The sequence below is a fragment of the Cornus florida genome, unplaced genomic scaffold (assembly GCF_030987335.1).
Source record: "Cornus florida cultivar Cherokee Brave unplaced genomic scaffold, ASM3098733v1 CherokeeBrave_3.0.0_Hap2_Chr08, whole genome shotgun sequence".
Classification (NCBI taxonomy): domain Eukaryota; kingdom Viridiplantae; phylum Streptophyta; class Magnoliopsida; order Cornales; family Cornaceae; genus Cornus; species Cornus florida.
In genome coordinates this window covers 40934870-40952892 of record NW_026775578.1, presented here as the reverse complement: position 1 = coordinate 40952892, position 18023 = coordinate 40934870, and the positions used below count along the sequence as shown (strand labels likewise).

The 18023-nt window shown below is 34.9% G+C and overlaps 1 protein-coding gene across 1 annotated transcript; it reads right to left on the bottom strand.

Moving 5' to 3' along the window:
* Positions 1 to 8834: 8834 nt before the first annotated feature.
* LOC132271463 (cell division cycle protein 48 homolog) lies at positions 8835 to 16080 on the bottom strand. The gene is made up of 8 exons (XM_059772844.1): positions 15802 to 16080; positions 13502 to 14157; positions 13172 to 13399; positions 12838 to 13062; positions 11478 to 11549; positions 11107 to 11388; positions 10650 to 11006; positions 8835 to 10037 (listed from the first exon to the last, which is right to left on the bottom strand). Exons 1-8 carry the CDS (start codon positions 15965 to 15967, stop codon positions 9885 to 9887), a joined length of 2139 nt encoding a protein of 712 aa, XP_059628827.1. The 5' UTR covers positions 15968 to 16080; the 3' UTR covers positions 8835 to 9884.
* Positions 16081 to 18023: the final 1943 nt, after the last annotated feature.

The following is an 18023-nucleotide window of genomic DNA, read 5'->3' as shown; positions in this document are numbered from 1 at the left end:
CCAAGCACATATATATACACAATTAACATCATTTAGAACATGCTTCATCACATAAATACGTAAACGCATAACCAACATTCAAATTCCTAAATTTATCATTCTAAGCATGCTCAACAAGAAATTAAGCAAAATAACTCAACCAAAGTCAAAACGTAATTGCTTAGACATCACTACCTCAAAATGCAGCTAAAAGACATCCTCGGCTGGAAAGTCAACGCCGATTAATGTCGGGCAAATGGGAAACTGTTCGGTGGAGATGTAGCTGACGACTAGGAGAGTAAACTGCTCCAAAGGCGCGGCTCCGGAATCCGACTTGAAATGGCTTAAAACCCCCTCTGAAGCTTTAGATCTATAATTTTTAAAAATTCGTAAAATATTCATCACTCCTCTAAAAATTAAACACTTGAACAATGTGCTTGATGATAAGGAGGGGAACACTTTCCATCAAGGAATCGAGCCCGGAAACCTATCGGATAGGCTAAAAAATGGAAGAGAAATATTGAAGCTTAAAAGAAAAGAAAAAAGGAAAGAATATAGGAGAGAGAAAGGGTAGCGATTGGGAAGGGAAAAGAATGAAGAAAAAGGGGGCTTTGGCCCCTTTTGCCAAAGGCTCCACACCCACCAAAAAATCAATTTTGTCCCCCCAAAACAACCCCCCCTCCCCACACACACACACACACACACACACACACATATGTACCACATAATGAATTTAAACATCTAGCCACACAATTAAGCACTAATTAAAGATGCAAGAAATATATAACGGTCCCGAAACACAATCTCGTGCACAAAAAATTCAGGTGCGGGTCTCGCCTAGGACCTCCCAGCCTGAAAAATTAAAAAAATGCCGAAATGGCCAACAATGCATTTCTAAGAGTCCCGATTTCGAATAAATGCCCCAACCAACTCCAGGGACTCATTCGGCACACCCCACGGGGTCTGGCACGCAAAATGAGATACGAGAAGAAAAATTCTGAAAAATCAAAAAATAAAAAAATCTCCAAAAATAGAAAATAGGAAAAATCAATTACATTACAATAATTTGTGGTAGAATTTTATAGAAATAGGTAATTTGTGGTAGAGTTTTCTAGAAATTATTTTATTTTGTTAAAATATATCTTGTCTAATAAATAGATAAAGTTTTGTAGAAATTATTTTATTTTCTTTAAATATATCCTTATCTAATTAGATTTTCTTTTATTAAAAAACTCATAATAAATAGTTAAATAGGTATTTTGTGTTAGAGTTTTATAGAAAATCTTTTAAAAACTCCTTTTACATCAATTAAAAAATATATTTTTTTTTTTGTGGTAGAGTTTTATAGAAATTATTTTATTTTCTTTAAATATATCCTTGTCTAATTAGAAATTTAGATATCCTTTTATTAAAAAAACTCATAATAAATAGATAAATACAGGTTATATGTGATAGAGTTTTATAGAAAATAAAATAGGTAATTTGTGGTAGAGTTTTATAGAAATTATTTTATTTTCTTTAAAAATATCATTGTCTAATTAGATTTTCTTTTATTAAAAAACTCATACTAAATAGATAAATACAGGTTATATGTGGTTGAGCTCAACAGCTCAGTAGGAAATGCCTTAAACACCGGTTTTGGACTCATTTGAGCCAACAACCAAAGAATGGGAGAAAGAAGTCGAGATCATACTCGGGAAATTATTAAAATCACAATTTACATTATTTATATTAACAGATCATCAGCACATAAACGAATCATTTTCACAAATATCGATATGCCATGAAATGCAATGCTTTTTCGACTATAGTCCCGACCCAACATAATGCATACCGAAAACCGCTAATCGACTTTACCAAGGTGAGATTGATGATTATCCCTAGTTCCAAATTCGGCAACTATTTGGGCCCTAATATCAATTTTTTCACGCCCTACACCGGCCGCGCTCCCTTTAGCTCGAATTAGCCTAGGGCTCGCGAAATTCGGTTCCATTTACAAAACTTTTTCTCATAACCCTTTCAAAACACATTTCTTAAAAATCATTTCAGCCTCATTTTCCCCAAACCATGCCCATGTCATGAATGGAATCATGCATGAATGAAATCAACATATACATGCTTACAACTTTATCAATTTAGCCATAGATACTCATCATCATCATATATATATAAGTAACCTCAAGAAAACAATTTAACGTAAGGCATGCTCTTTAAACGACTTTGCAACCAAGCACATATATATACACAATTAACATCATTTAGAACATGCTTCATCACATAAACACGTAAACGCATAACCAACATTCAAATTCCTAAATTTATCATTCTAAGCATGTTCAACAAGAAATTAAGCAAAATAACTCAACCAAAGTCAAAACGTAATTGCTTAGACATCACTACCTCAAAATGCAGCTAAAAGACATCCTCGGCTGGAAAGTCAACGCCGATTAATGTCGGGCGAATGGGAAACTGTTCGGTGGAGATGTAGCTGACGACTAAGAGAGTAAACTGCTCCAAAGGCGCGGCTCCGGAATCCGACTTGAAATGGCTTAAAACCCCCTCTGAAGCTTTAGATCTATAATTTTTAAAAATTCGTAAAATATTCATCACTCCTCTAAAAATTAAACACTTGAACAATGTGCTAGATGATAAGGAGGGGAACACTTTCCATCAAGGAATCGAGCCTGGAAACCTATCGGATAGGCTAAAAAATGGAAGAGAAATATTGAAGCTTAAAAGAAAAGAAAAAAGGAAAGAATATAGGAGAGAGAAAGGGTAGCGATTGGGAAGGGAAAAGAATGAAGAAAAAGGGGGCTTTGGCCCCTTTTGCCAAAGGCTCCACACCCACCAAAAAATCAATTTTGTCCCCCCAAAACAACCCCCCCTCCCCCCCCCCCCCCCCACACACACACACACACACACATATGTACCACATAATGAATTTAAACATCTAGCCACACAATTAAGCACTAATTAAAGATGCAAGAAATATATAACGGCCCCGAAACACAATCTCGTGCACAAAAAATTCAGGTGCGGGTCTCGCCTAGGACCTCCCAGCCTGAAAAATTAAAAAAATGTCAAAATGGCCAACAATGCATTTCTAAGAGTCCCGATTTCGAATAAATGCCCCAACCAACTCCAGGGACTCATTCGGCACACCCCACGAGGTCTGGCACGCAAAATGAGATACGAGAAGAAAAATTCTGAAAAATCAAAAAATAAAAAAATCTCCAAAAATAGAAAATAGGAAAAATCAATTACATTACAATAATTTGTGGTAGAATTTTATAGAAATAGGTAATTTGTGGTAGAGTTTTCTAGAAATTATTTTATTTTGTTAAAATATATCTTGTCTAATAAATAGATAAAGTTTTGTAGAAATTATTTTATTTTCTTTAAATATATCCTTATCTAATTAGATTTTCTTTTATTAAAAAACTCATAATAAATAATTAAATAGGTATTTTGTGTTAGAGTTTTATAGAAAATCTTTTAAAAACTCCTTTTACATCAATTAAAAAATATATATATTTTTTTGTGGTAGAGTTTTATAGAAATTATTTTATTTTCTTTAAATATATCCTTGTCTAATTAGAAATTTAGATATCCTTTTATTAAAAAAACTCATAATAAATAGATAAATACAGGTTATATGTGATAGAGTTTTATAGAAAATAAAATAGGTAATTTGTGGTAGAGTTTTATAGAAATTATTTTATTTTCTTTAAAAATATCATTGTCTAATTAGATTTTCTTTTATTAAAAAACTCATACTAAATAAATAAATACAGGTTATATGTGGTTGAGCTCAACAGCTCAGTAGGAAATGCCTTAAATACCGGTTTTGGACTCATTTGAGCCAACAACCAAAGAATGGGAGAAAGAAGTCGAGATCATACTCGAGAAATTATTAAAATCACAATTTACATTATTTATATTAACAGATCATCATCACATAAACGAATCATTTTCACAAATATCGATATGCCGTGAAATGCAATGCTTTTTCGACTATAGTCCCGACCCAACATAATGCATACCGAAAACCGCTAATCGACTTTACCAAGGTGAGATTGATGATTATCCCTAGTTCCAAATTCGGCAACTATTTGGGGCCTAATATCAATTTTTTCACGCCCTACACCGGCCGCGCTCCCTTTAGCTCGAATTAGCCTAGGGCTCGCGAAATTCGGTTCCATTTACAAAACTTTTTCTCATAACCCTTTCAAAACACATTTCTTAAAAATCATTTCAGCCTCATTTTCCCCAAACCATGCCCATGTCATGAATGGAATCATGCATGAATGAAATCAACATATACATGCTTACAACTTTATCAATTTAGCCATAGATACTCATCATCATCATATATATATAAGTAACCTCAAGAAAACAATTTAACGTAAGGCATGCTCTTTAAACGACTTTGCAACCAAGCACATATATATACACAATTAACATCATTTAGAACATGCTTCATCACATAAACACGTAAACGCATAACCAACATTCAAATTCCTAAATTTATCATTCTAAGCATGCTCAACAAGAAATTAAGCAAAATAACTCAACCAAAGTCAAAACGTAATTGCTTAGACATCACTACCTCAAAATGCAGCTAAAAGACATCCTCGGCTGGAAAGTCAACGCCGATTAATGTCGGGCGAATGGGAAACTGTTTGGTGGAGATGTAGCTGACGACTAGGAGAGTAAACTGCTCCAAAGGCGCGGCTCCGGAATCCGACTTGAAATGGCTTAAAACCCCCTCTGAAGCTTTAGATCTATAATTTTTAAAAATTCGTAAAATATTCATCACTCCTCTAAAAATTAAACACTTGAACAATGTGCTAGATGATAAGGAGGGGAACACTTTCCATCAAGGAATCGAGCCCGGAAACCTATCGGATAGGCTAAAAAATGGAAGAGAAATATTGAAGCTTAAAAGAAAAGAAAAAAGGAAAGAATATAGGAGAGAGAAAGGGTAGCGATTGGGAAGGGAAAAGAATGAAGAAAAAGGGGGCTTTGGCCCCTTTTGCCAAAGGCTCCACACCCACCAAAAAATCAATTTTGTCCCCCCAAAACAACCCCCCCTCCCCCCCCCCCCCCCCCCCACACACACACACACACACACATATGTACCACATAATGAATTTAAACATCTAGCCACACAATTAAGCACTAATTAAAGATGCAAGAAATATATAACGGCCCCGAAACACAATCTCGTGCACAAAAAATTCAGGTGCGGGTCTCGCCTAGGACCTCCCAGCCTGAAAAATTAAAAAAATGCCGAAATGGCCAACAATGCATTTCTAAGAGTCCCGATTTCGAATAAATGCCCCAACCAACTCCAGGGACTCATTCGGCACACCCCACGGGGTCTGGCACGCAAAATGAGATACGAGAAGAAAAATTCTGAAAAATCAAAAAATAAAAAAATCTCCAAAAATAGAAAATAGGAAAAATCAATTACATTACAATAATTTGTGGTAGAATTTTGTAGAAATAGGTAATTTGTGGTAGAGTTTTCTAGAAATTATTTTATTTTGTTAAAATATATCTTGTCTAATAAATAGATAAAGTTTTGTAGAAATTATTTTATTTTCTTTAAATATATCCTTATCTAATTAGATTTTCTTTTATTAAAAAACTCATAATAAATAGTTAAATAGGTATTTTGTGTTAGAGTTTTATAGAAAATCTTTTAAAAACTCCTTTTACATCAATTAAAAAATATATATATTTTTTTGTGGTAGAGTTTTATAGAAATTATTTTATTTTCTTTAAATATATCCTTGTCTAATTAGAAATTTAGATATCCTTTTATTAAAAAAACTCATAATAAATAGATAAATACAGGTTATATGTGATAGAGTTTTATAGAAAATAAAATAGGTAATTTGTGGTAGAGTTTTATAGAAATTATTTTATTTTCTTTAAAAATATCATTGTCTAATTAGATTTTCTTTTATTAAAAAAATCATACTAAATAGATAAATACAGGTTATATGTGGTGGAGTTTTATAGAAAATAAAATAAGTAATTTGTGGTAGAGTTTTATAAAAATTATTTTATTTATTTTTTAATATATCCTTATCTAATTAGATTTTCTTTTATTAAAAAACTCATAATAAATAGATAAATAGGTAATTCGTGTTAGAGTTTTATAAAAACTCTTTTTATATCAATTAATAAATATTTTTTTTTATATTAATAAATAAATACTGAAATATTAAACTCTTTACACTTTTAATAATAGTATGGTATAGATATAGATATATGTGTGTGTACACATCTGAGTTTTTAATAAGTCCTCATGTTCTAAGGAACTAGGCAAATTGACCATTAAAAGAGAAGTGATAAAGAACAATCAAATTGGTTTTTTTCTCTCTAATTTATTTTATTTTCTTTTCTTTTATCTTTTATTATTTTTATATATATATATATATATATATATATATATATATATATATATATATATTAATTCTTAAATTTAGGGATGGCAAAAATTCCTACCACGGTGAAGCCTTGCCTTGCCCTATCCCATTTGAGGGCGATTTTGAAAAACCGATTATGTAAATGGAGACGGGGATGTGGGTTGCTTTGAAAACCACGACCAATTTTGGGAGGGATGGTTGCCCCGTCCCGTCCCAAATATACTATAAATTTATTAAATTTCTCTTACATACTATGATATATTAATAAAATAGGTTATATATATATATATTAGGAATAACAAAAATCTCCATCCCGGCGAGGCCTCACCCTATTTGGAGCGAATTTGGGGAACCAATTATGTAGATGGGGATGGAGATGGAGGCTGTTTGGAAAAACTCGGCGGGTTTTGGGGTGATTATGGGGGTGAAAAAATTAAACGGGGATGGGGAATGAGATCCCCCGCCACATTGCCATTCCTACTCAAACCTAACTGGTCTCGCCTTGCCTCATTCCGAACTCGAGATAGGTTGAAGATTTGAGGGTTTATACATATTTCAAACAATTACTAAATACAATCTATAATTAATTCAATATCAATTCTTTAGAAAATATTTATATAACCAAATAATTTATAAGAATGATAATAAATTTGTTAATTTTATAGTTATATACCTAAAGAATTGTGAAAAAAAGTGAATAAGAATAAAAACTCAAATAATTGAATTATCCATTTTATGTAGAGTTTAAAAATTGAATGGAGCGGGTTTGGGGTTGGACCGATCTTAATTCTAATTCTTATACTAAGCATAACCAGAACATATCCAACTAATCAATCCCATCTCATTTGGAGCGTAATGGGACATAACTTGGGGCGTAATGGGACATAACTCTGTCCAGACGTCAAATAGGAATATTTACATTGAAGGTTGATGGTTCTATTTCTGTTGAAACAATCTTATGTATTTGTTCAAGTACAAAAGGAAAATAAATAAACAGATTGTCAAATCCAAAAAATGGGGGTTGAAATCTAAACGCAACTGCTCAATTCATACCTTCTTTTTTCTGGGTAGATTGCTCTATACGTATACAGTATCAAAAGTTCAGGTCTATACTTAACTCCTCCATTTAGAAATTACACTTTTTAATGGCCTTACTCCACGTCCATATTCTCAAAAAATATTCTTAGCTCAAAAGTAAGAGAAAACACAAATGCCTATAACTTATATATATAATTACATATACATACATGATGAGAATCATCTACAACTTTGGATTTGCTTGTTTTCTTAATTTAACTATTACTTAAATATGTTAATACTTTAACAAGAGAAAGAAAGTATAATATCTATTAAAATAGAGAACACATCTTTCTTCTAATTATCACCACATCGTATTTGAGATACATATCTCTATTTTTATTTCAGATGTGTAACATTGTTCAATTTTGATCATATATGCGTATGTAATATATATATATATATATATATATATATATATATATATATATATCCATATGGGTTTTTAATAAGTTCTCATGTTCCAAGAAGTAGGCAAAAATGACTATTAAAAGAGAAGTGAGAAAGAACAATCAAATTGGTTTTTTCTCTCTAATTTCTTTTATCTTTTAAAATTATCCTCTTTTGCACTCTGACTTTAAGAACTTCAAGTTGATTATTTATTGGGGAAAGTTTGAAAAATACTCCTTTGGTTTTCAATTTGTGCGAATTACACCCTTTTCGTTTAATTTGTTTATATAAATCCATACTAGATATAAAAATGTGCGATTAAACACGTCCGGTGAGAATTGCGGTGAAAATTCCGGTGAGTTGGTCATGTGCACGGCACATGACCATTTTAAACCCTTTATTTCCAAAATTACCCTTTTATATTTCTTTACTTCCCTCACCACACACACACACACACACACACACACACACACACACACACATATATAGTAATATTAATTGGGTTGTGGTTTTCAACTGTGTTTGAGTAAGAATGGGATGTTCTCATCATGTCAAGCTCTAATGGTGAAGTCCACAAGGACTCGTCATCAATTGGGTGCTGTAACTGCAAACTACAAAAAAATACAATACACAAATGAAGTCCACAAGGACTAGTCATCAATTGGGTGCTGTAACTGCAATACTATACACAAATATATATATATTTGTGTACAGTATTTTTTTTTTTTTTTGTAGTTTGCAGTTACAGCACCCAATTGATGACGAGTCCTTGTGGACTTCACCATTAGAGCTTGACATGGTGAGAACATCCCATTCTTACTCAAACACAGCTGAAAACCACAACTCAATTAATATTACTAACATCATAAAGAGAAGAAGAAATACCCATTTTTTATGTTATGTTATGTCACTGGAAAGAGGTTTGGAGGAGAGAGGGTGGTTTACCTGAGAAGGGGTGATAGCAGAGAGAGTTGAAGCAGCCATGGAGCATAGAGGGTAAGTTCAGAGTTGAGAACAAGACTAGAGATGGAGGCGATTGGGAAGGCTGAAATGATTTGCCCTAAAAAAAAATTATATAAAAAAGATCATAAAAAATTTCACCAAAGAGGATTTAGTTTGCAAAACAAGAATTATAGACCTTGATTAGTTGATTTAGAAAAAAAATTAAAACAAAAACCATACACACAAGTTAGCAGTTGCACAGAGAGAGGGGGGCAAGCTTGAGAATTGAGAGACAACGGCTGAAGCTTGCGAACGGCAAACCCGAACTAGAACAGCGGGCGATGGAAACCGAAAGATATGGGTTTTGATTTTTTGAACAATCTGAAATGGAAACTGAAAGATATGGGTTTTGATTTTTGGAACAATCTGAAACGGAAACTGAAAGATGTGGGTTTTAATTTTTTGAACAATCTGAAATGATATGCCGACATGGGTTTTGATAGGTAATAGGTTTTGAACTTTTGATTCTTGCAGACAGATAGATATATGGGTTTTGAACTTCTGATTCTTGTATGGTTTTGTAGTTTGCAGTGGCAGAGAGAGAGAGAGGGCAAGATCAGAGTCGAGAACGAGAGTAGGGATGGAGTATTGATAGAGGGCTATTTTAGTCTTTTCCCATTTTTTTTGTTATTTTATTATTTTTAAATCATAGATAAGGGCTATTTTAGTCTTTTTGTCTAGCTCCGGTATAGGTCAATAGAGGTCAACACCCAAAATGCAGAGGTGAGCAAACAATGGGGAATTACACGCACTATATCGATATCATAGAGGTGTAAAACCCACCCGAGCCTTATTTATTTATCAAATTATTTACATGCATATGGATATGTAACAACGTCTCGAGTGAAAATGCCACAAAAAGCAGGAAACAACAACATAGTAATCATCAGACGAACATTAGTCTTAATACCATTGTTGCCTTCAAAGGTGTCTGTGTGTTTGTTGAAGAAAGGTTCAAAAATGGTCAGTTCAGACCCCCTGCAACAACTGCCTGGTTCATATCAATGACATCATCATATCACTTACACTCCTACGCGCATATTTCATTGATTCATCAAAATGGGCAGCCTTGACCTCTGACACTTCTTCTTCTACATCCTCCTCCATAGCCTCCGGATTCTCCATTCTCCTCCTCTCCCTCTCACTCTCCTGCAAAATGAAAAGTGAAAATTCAACCTTAATACTATTTTAGTTTCCACAAAATAAAGTAAGAATTTCCGAAGATGGTTTGAACTAAACAAGTCCTTTGAGTTTCACATAGGTTCAAATGAGGGCATTGTGCCTTTAAAAGAATTGAGTTGCTTTTCTTATCATTTCTTTAGTGTAAGGACTTCCCAGAATATGACAAAGGATTTTACTGGGATGGCATTATCATGGCATGCTATCTCCTTTGTACTACAAAAGGCCAAACTCAAACACAGTAAGCATTGTCCAACTTTCATGGAAGTTCAGTTACAACTAAATCTGATTATATATAACATAAATTAGTGACATCATAACAAACGAGTCTTGGACTCTGATTAGACCACAGGCGTAAGGGCATATATTCACACCTAACCAATACAGTTGTTACACGCCTTTCCAGACATGATACAACACCATTGTTCCAATTATGTGGGCATATGAAGAGGCTTTTATAATTTTCATTCAACTAACACAATATTTTTAGGGTGCTGGGGTGGTAAGGCTGGGAAGACTGGGCCGTGCTGGGGTCACTGAGGTTTTTGTTGGCACACATGAAAAATTAGTACAGAAGCTTACCTTCTGAATTTCCTCTTTTATGGCATAGGTGCAGGCACGTTGGCATATTTCCATAATATCAGCACCACTGCAGCCTTGGGTGTTCTTAGCAAGGGATCCCAGGTCTACATCTTCAGAAACAGGAGATTTCTTAAGGCAAGCCTTGAAAATCTGATAGCGAGATTCTTCATCAGGCAAAGCGATATAAATCAATTGATCAAAACGGCCAGGACGCGTAAGTGCAGGATCAATAAGATCAAGCCTGTTGGTGGCTCCAATAACAAAAACCATTTTATTGGTAGAAAATCCATCCATCTCCGTTAGCAGTTGATTCAAAACCCTGTCAGAAGCGCCACTATCTACTGAATTCTGCCCCTTCTACAAGGAATGAAAAAAAAAAAAAAAAAAAAAAAAAATGTAAACAGGGATTACAAAATATCACAACGAACAATTCGGGGTAGAAAACACTAAAACAGACCTTTATAGCAATTGAATCCAGCTCATCAAAGAATAGCACACAAGGAGCACATTGGCGAGCCTTTTCAAATATTTTTCGAACATTAGCCTCACTTTCTCCATACCACATGGTAAGTAATTCCGGACCCTTAACACTGATAAAGTTGGCTTGACATTCATTGGCAACAGCCTTGGCCAGAAGAGTTTTCCCACATCCTGGTGGGCCATAGAAAAGAACTCCCTTTGAGGCTGACACACCAAACTTCTCAAACTTTTCAGGATGCTCCATGGGATACTGGATGATCTACATGATAAAGAGAGAGTATGAGGAGAAAATTGAAAAATATAAGGTTTAGGTGTATACATACACTGCAATGCAGCAACTGCAACTACCTCTTGAAGCTGCTGCCTAACAGTCTCAAGGCCTCCGATATCTTCCCAACTGACATTGGGCACTTCAACAACCTGGCTCACCACAACATTAGAAATGAGTTGAAACTATTGGAGTACTGTGTTTCATTTACCTGCTTTTGTGTCTCATGGTATAGAAAGAAAATTGAAGACATTTATTTGGGGAGATTCAGATTTGGTGAAGAAAGCTCAATTGTTGTGTTGGAAGAAGGTCTCTTTACCTAAAGCTGAGGGTGGGTTTGGTGTGAGAAAGATTGAGGATATTCAGAAATTGTTTTCACGTGCTTTGGTTTGGGACTTGATTAAGAAGAAAGAATCTCTGTGGGTTGCTTGGTTTACTAATAGGTACATCAGAAACACTAGCTTCCTACTGGAGTTCAATTCTTTCATCCTCTCATTCTGCTATTTGGAACAGGTTCTATCAGTCAGGGACATCATGCTACAGAATGTGAATTTTAGCTTGTTAAGAGATGTGGCCTTACTTTGTCGCAGAGGTTAGATGCTTTTCACTCTCAAGACAGGCCGTAGTGAATGTTCTTATTCAAGATGGTAGATGCTATCTCAGTTTTTTGGGAGCTGGGATGTACCATGTAAAGTAGTTCATTTATATTTTGCCTATTCATAATGGTACGTGGAGATAGACTGATGTGGGATGAGGGTTCATTTACTTCGAAAAAAGCTTGGGATAAATGTAGACAACATCTTCCTTTGGTGCCTTGGAATAAGGGGAGGCATCAAATTGTTTTGCTGCTTGTTTGATTATTTTGGACAAGCACCTATCACTATTTAATCTGCAGAAGAGGGGATTTCAGCTGACTTCAGTGTGTTCTAACTGTCTTTCATTTGATTATTCTAGGGATCATTTATTCATGGGGTGCCAATTTGCTAAGAAAATATGGGCATGGTTTGATGATGTTCTGAGTCTGTCTCTACCAGAGGTGAGAACTTTTGATCAACTGCTGAATTGGTTAATTAAGTATACTATAGCTTCGATCATCACATAATGCCAAGTTAAGAGGATGGTTTTCACAGCTGTTGTGTGGGCTATTTGAGGGGAGAGAAATTTTAGATTCCATCAAAGGGGTTAGCATGTCTGCTGTTGAGGTGACAAGGGTCACACTTGGTGTTGGGGCTTTTCTACATGATGTTGTTGCTGCCATGCAGTTTTCTTTCTGTGTTTTTCTTTTTCTTCCATGTATACTGGAAGTGGTACTTATCTGTTTCTTGTCGATGTCTAGAGTGAAGGAATGCCTTCACTTTGATCCTTATGTACTGATTGATCCATCTTTTGATCAATACAATACCTGCTAATGAAAAAATAAAATATAAAAAATTCCCGCACCATTTCACGCAGGATTGATGGCTTGCTTTTTCCCATAGCAATTTGTAGTTGGAAGTGCTTATTCGGAACAACCATGGAGTTGAGTAACTCAGCATCTATGACCTCAATTTTCAAGCCAATCACACCCATCTCTCTGAGGAATTGCAATGCAGGCTCACTGCACAGACCTGATAAATCAGCACCAACATATCCATGTGTGTCTTTGGCAATTCTTTCTAACTCAACCTGCACAATTAAAAGGCATAAAGTTTGATCCTTATATACTGATTGATCTATCTTTTGATCAATACAATACCTGCTTATGAAAAAAAACAAAATATAAAAAATCCCTCACTGTTTCGGGCAGAATTGATGGCTTGCTTTTTCCCGTAGCAATTTGTAGTTGGAAGAGCTCATTCGTAACAGCCACGGAGTTGAGTATCTCAGCATCCATGACATCATTTTTCAAGCCAATCACGCCCATATTCTCTCTGATACATAGGCGTCCAGCCTCGCTGCACAGAGCTGCTAAATCGGCACCAACATATCCATGTGTGCCTTTGGCAATTCTTTCTAAATCAACCTGCACAATTAAAAGCATATATAAATTGTTCAAAAACAATATACACACCTACTATAAAAATGGAAGATGATACTAACTCAAAAGTATAGTGTTTGACATTACATTTTCAGCAAGCGGCATGTTCTTTGTATGGATTCGAAGAATCTCAAGACGCCCAACCATATCTGGAACACCAATTTCAATTTCCTTATCAAATCTACCAGCCCTTCTCAGGGCAGGGTCAATGCTGTTAGGACGATTAGTAGCACCAATCACAATAACATAAGCACGGCTCTTAACACCATCCATAAGGGTTAACAGCTGGGAAACAACCCTCCCTGTAGCTTCCCCATGAGTTTTCTCTCTGTTGGGAGCAATAGAATCAATCTCATCAATAAAGATAATCGATGGAGCCTTCTTCTCTGCTTCCTCAAATACTTTCCTGAGATTGCTCTCACTCCCTCCGACATATTTAGACATAAGCTCTGGTCCATTTATACAGAAGAAGGAAGCACCAGCTTCGTTAGCAATAGCTCTTCCTATTGAAGTCTTTCCGCATCCTGGAGGTCCATGTAAGAGAATCCCTTTAGGTGGCTTCACACCAACTGACTGAAATAGATGTGGATTCTTCAGGGGCCACATTACTATTTCCCGAATCTCTGCCATCTGTTTACTGACACCACCAACATCATAATAACCATCCTGCTTGTCTAATTGATCCTCACTGCCCAGGGGAACTATTCCTCCCCTTACAAGAAAGAGGTTACCCCTCTTCCTCCCTGTAAAGCAGGTTCAATACTCAAATGCACCACCACCACCAACAATATTAATAATAACATGATATAATTTTCTGAAGGCTCATTAAATAAGACATCTATACTAACAACAAGAGAATTTAACCATTAACTAGCTAGGCAACAAACAAACTGTTAGTTGAAAGGAAAGAACTCCTGGACCATCATCTAATGTGCTAACACTGGACTGGAATTACTTTCGATTTTAAATATGAACTTTGGGATGACTTGAGAGTTCATGTTAGTACAAGTCCACATCATTTTGACTAACTGTTTTTAAGTAATGATAAGTAGAAAAGCAGTAAGAACTAGAATGAACAGTGCAGTAGCAATAAATTCTAGAATTTTTACTTCCATAATCTCATCATTTTTGCTATTGCACTGTTCATATCCGGAACACCAATTTCAATTTCCTTATCAAATCTACCAAACCTTCTCAGGGCCGGGTCAATGCTGTTAGGAAGATTAGTAACACCAATCACAAAAACTTGAGCACGATGCTCAACACCATCCATAAGGGTTAGTAGCTGGGAAACAACCCTCTCAATAGGTTACCCACGAGTTTTCTCTCGATTGGGAGCAATAGAATCAATCTCATCAATAAAGATAATCGATGGAGCATTCTTATGTGCTTTCTCGAATACTTTCCTGAGATTGCTTTCACTCCCTCCGAAATATTGAGACATAAGCTCTGGTCCATTTATACAGAAGAAGGAAGCACCAGTTTTGTTATATAAGAGAATCCCTTTAGGTGGCTTCACACCAACTGACTGAAATAGATGTGGACACTTCAGTGGCCACTCTACTATTTCCCAAGTCTCTGCCCTCTGTTTACTGGCACCACCAACATCATCAAAACCATCCTGCTTGACTAATTGATCCTCACTGCCCGGGAGAACTACAGAGGCAATACTCTGGTGGCTCACGCTCAAGTACTCTGAATTTCATACCCCCATTCCTACCCTTACAAGGAGGTCACCCCTCTTCCTCACTGTAAAGCAGGTGCAACACATAAATGCAGCACCACCACCAACAATAACAATAATTTCGTTAAATAATTAAGACAAATATGGAAACAGCAAGAGAATTTATCCATTAAAAATGCAACAAACAAACTGTTAGTTGAAAGGAAATACTCATGAGACTGGAATTAATTACTTTCTATTTTTGGCACGGCTTGAGAGTTCATACTACTGCAAGTCCAGATCACTTTGACCAACCGTTTTTATGTAAATGATTAGTAGAAAAGCATTGGGAAATAGAATGAACAGTGCAATAGCAATAAATGCTAGAATTTTTACTTCCATAATCTTTTTTTTTTTTTGGCAATAACTCGTGATTTAATCCCATAGAGATGATAAATCTTTCCCCCTGTAAATTCAATGGTTGAATTACCTCTGGCTTGAATCGGGTCAATATCATGAATAACAATATCTGAGCAATCAAATCAATTCATAACCAGTTGTTCGGTAACATTGTAATCTAGTCAAATCGCAAGTTACAATTTGAGACCTATTTCGCTTATCAACAATTTTGAGAAGAAAATACCAAAGAGTATTGCTTGGGTTATTTTGCCCCCAAAAAAAAAAAAAAAGAAGAAGAAGAAGAAGAAGAAGAAGAAGAAAATACCTGTTTCAGAAACAGAGGGCCATCGAGAAGCGCTTGGTTTGATACGAGATCGAAGGTCTAAAGAAACAAAAGGTGCAGAACGAAGACGGAAAGAAGGGTTTGGAAAATTGGAAGACAAAGAAAAAGTGGATGGTTTAATCGATAGAGTAGTAAATGCAGAAGCCATGGAAGAACAAAGGAAAGAGCCGAAGAAGGAAAGAAGGGTTTGGAAAATTGGAAGTTTCTTGAAGCCTCAACATAAGGACATGGTGAGCCCAAGGTTCAAATGCTTGTTCGAGAGAGAACCCTTCGCGCGAGATTATTCTCGGTGGATTTCTTGACTTAACTGATTGATTGACCTCTTGCATACGGACAGGTGAGTCAATAAATTCTTGCCACATGTCATCCAAAGGCGGTTATATAAAAAAATAAATAAATAAAAAAATTTGTAGAGAGCAAAACTTTTTTGTATCTCTTTTTTGATTTCTTTTTCAATTATTTTTGTGTTATTTGACATGTTTTTATATAGCTCTACTTGTATTAGAAGTTCAATTTTGGTAGCAAAATTGTCAATTTGAGGGAGAAAAAAAAATTTAGGTTTTGGTGCTTTGTTCATATTTCAGTGGATAATGCATTATTGAAGAGGAACAACATAAGGGAATGAGGCATGGCCCATGGAGTCTATGATTGTCAATTTTGAGAGCTTTTAATGTTCTTAAGGAGCACGACAATGGTAACTCTTGCACTCATCAGTGCATTATGTCCTAATCAGTTAATTGTCTCAACAGCATGTCATTTTTCACTAAAAAAAGATATTTTAAGAAACTTTTAGGATAAAATTTTGACCTAAGAAAATGACATGTGTATTATTTGTGCATGCATTTTTAGTAAATTTATATTTGATTAGGGAAACTCCTGTTAACCAATTCCATGAGGCATAGTTGTTCCAGCATTTATTAACACTACAACAATTTAAGTATAGCACGTGAAAAAAAAAAAAAATAGTAAATGAAGTAAAGAATGTAAAAATAAAAATAAAAAATTTATATGAGTATTATACAATTAAAATACAGTATTAAATTTCATTTAGAGTAAATTATGTCATTATGCTAAACTGTAATTTTGAGAAACAGGGAAAAAAGACAAATCAAAATTAATAAACCTCACGACTATTTCTTACTGCTGTAGATGACCAAGAAAGCATCTGTTTTGAGTTTGACCATTTTCCAACGGTCATGCAACCCTGGGTCATTTCCTTTTTTTTTTTTTTTTTTTTTTTTTTTTTTGGGTGGGGTCTTTATTAGATTCTTAAATTGGACCTACTTGCAGCCTTAATTGCTGTTCAAACTTCTTGTGTAGAGATGTAAATGGAACGGGTATAACACACGACGTTCTTATTCTAAACTCGTTTGATAAAGTCAAATTAATTCTCAAATTTAAGGATGGCAAAAATCTCAACCCCAATGAGGTCTTGCCCGTCCTATCTCATTTGAGAGCAATTTTGAGAAACCGATTATGTAAATGAAGACGGGAATGTGGGCTGCTTTGAAAAACACGATCAATTTTGGGATAGTTTTGGTGGATGGTTGCCTCGCCCGCCCCAAATATACTATAAATTTATTAAATTTCTCTTACATACTATGATATATTAATAAAATAGGATAAGTATATATATATTAGGAATAACAAAAATCTTTATCCTGGCGAGGCCCCGCCACATTTGGGGCGAATTTGGAGAACTGATTATGTAGATGGGGATGAAGATGGAGGCTGCTTTGAAAAACCCGGCGGGTTTTGGAGCGATTATGGGGGTGAAAAAATTAAACGGGGATGGGAAATGAGATCCCCGCCCCATTGCCATTCCTACTCAAACCTAACTGGTCTCGCCTTGCCTCATTCTAAACTCGAGATAGATTGAAGATTTGAGGGTTCCTTTTATGCATATTTCAAACAATTACTAAATGCAATTTATAATTAATTCAATATTAATTCCTTAGAAAAGATAAATATAACCAAATAATTTATAAGAATGATAATAAATTTTGTTAATTTTATAGTTATATATCTAAAGAATCGTGAAAAAAGTGAAAAAGAACAAAAACTCAAATAATTGAATTATCCATTTTATGTTTTACATATAGTTTAAAAATTGAATGGGGCGGGTTTGGAGTTGGACCGATCTTGATTCTAATTCTCATACCAAGCATAACCTGATTAGAACATATCCAACTAAGCAATCCCGT

Bases quoted from the DNA above. Each gene is read 5' to 3' on its own strand.
- LOC132271463 (XM_059772844.1), bottom strand. From the start codon at position 15,967: ATGGCTTCTGCATTTACTACTCTATCGATTAAACCATCCACTTTTTCT. The intron at 11,550-12,837 runs GTGCGGGAATTT...GTGGTGAGCCAG, and splicing joins CATCAATCCTGCGTGAAATG to GTTGTTGAAGTGCCCAATGT. The intron at 10,038-10,649 runs GTAAGCTTCTGT...TTCATTTTGCAG, and splicing joins TAAAAGAGGAAATTCAGAAG to GAGAGTGAGAGGGAGAGGAG.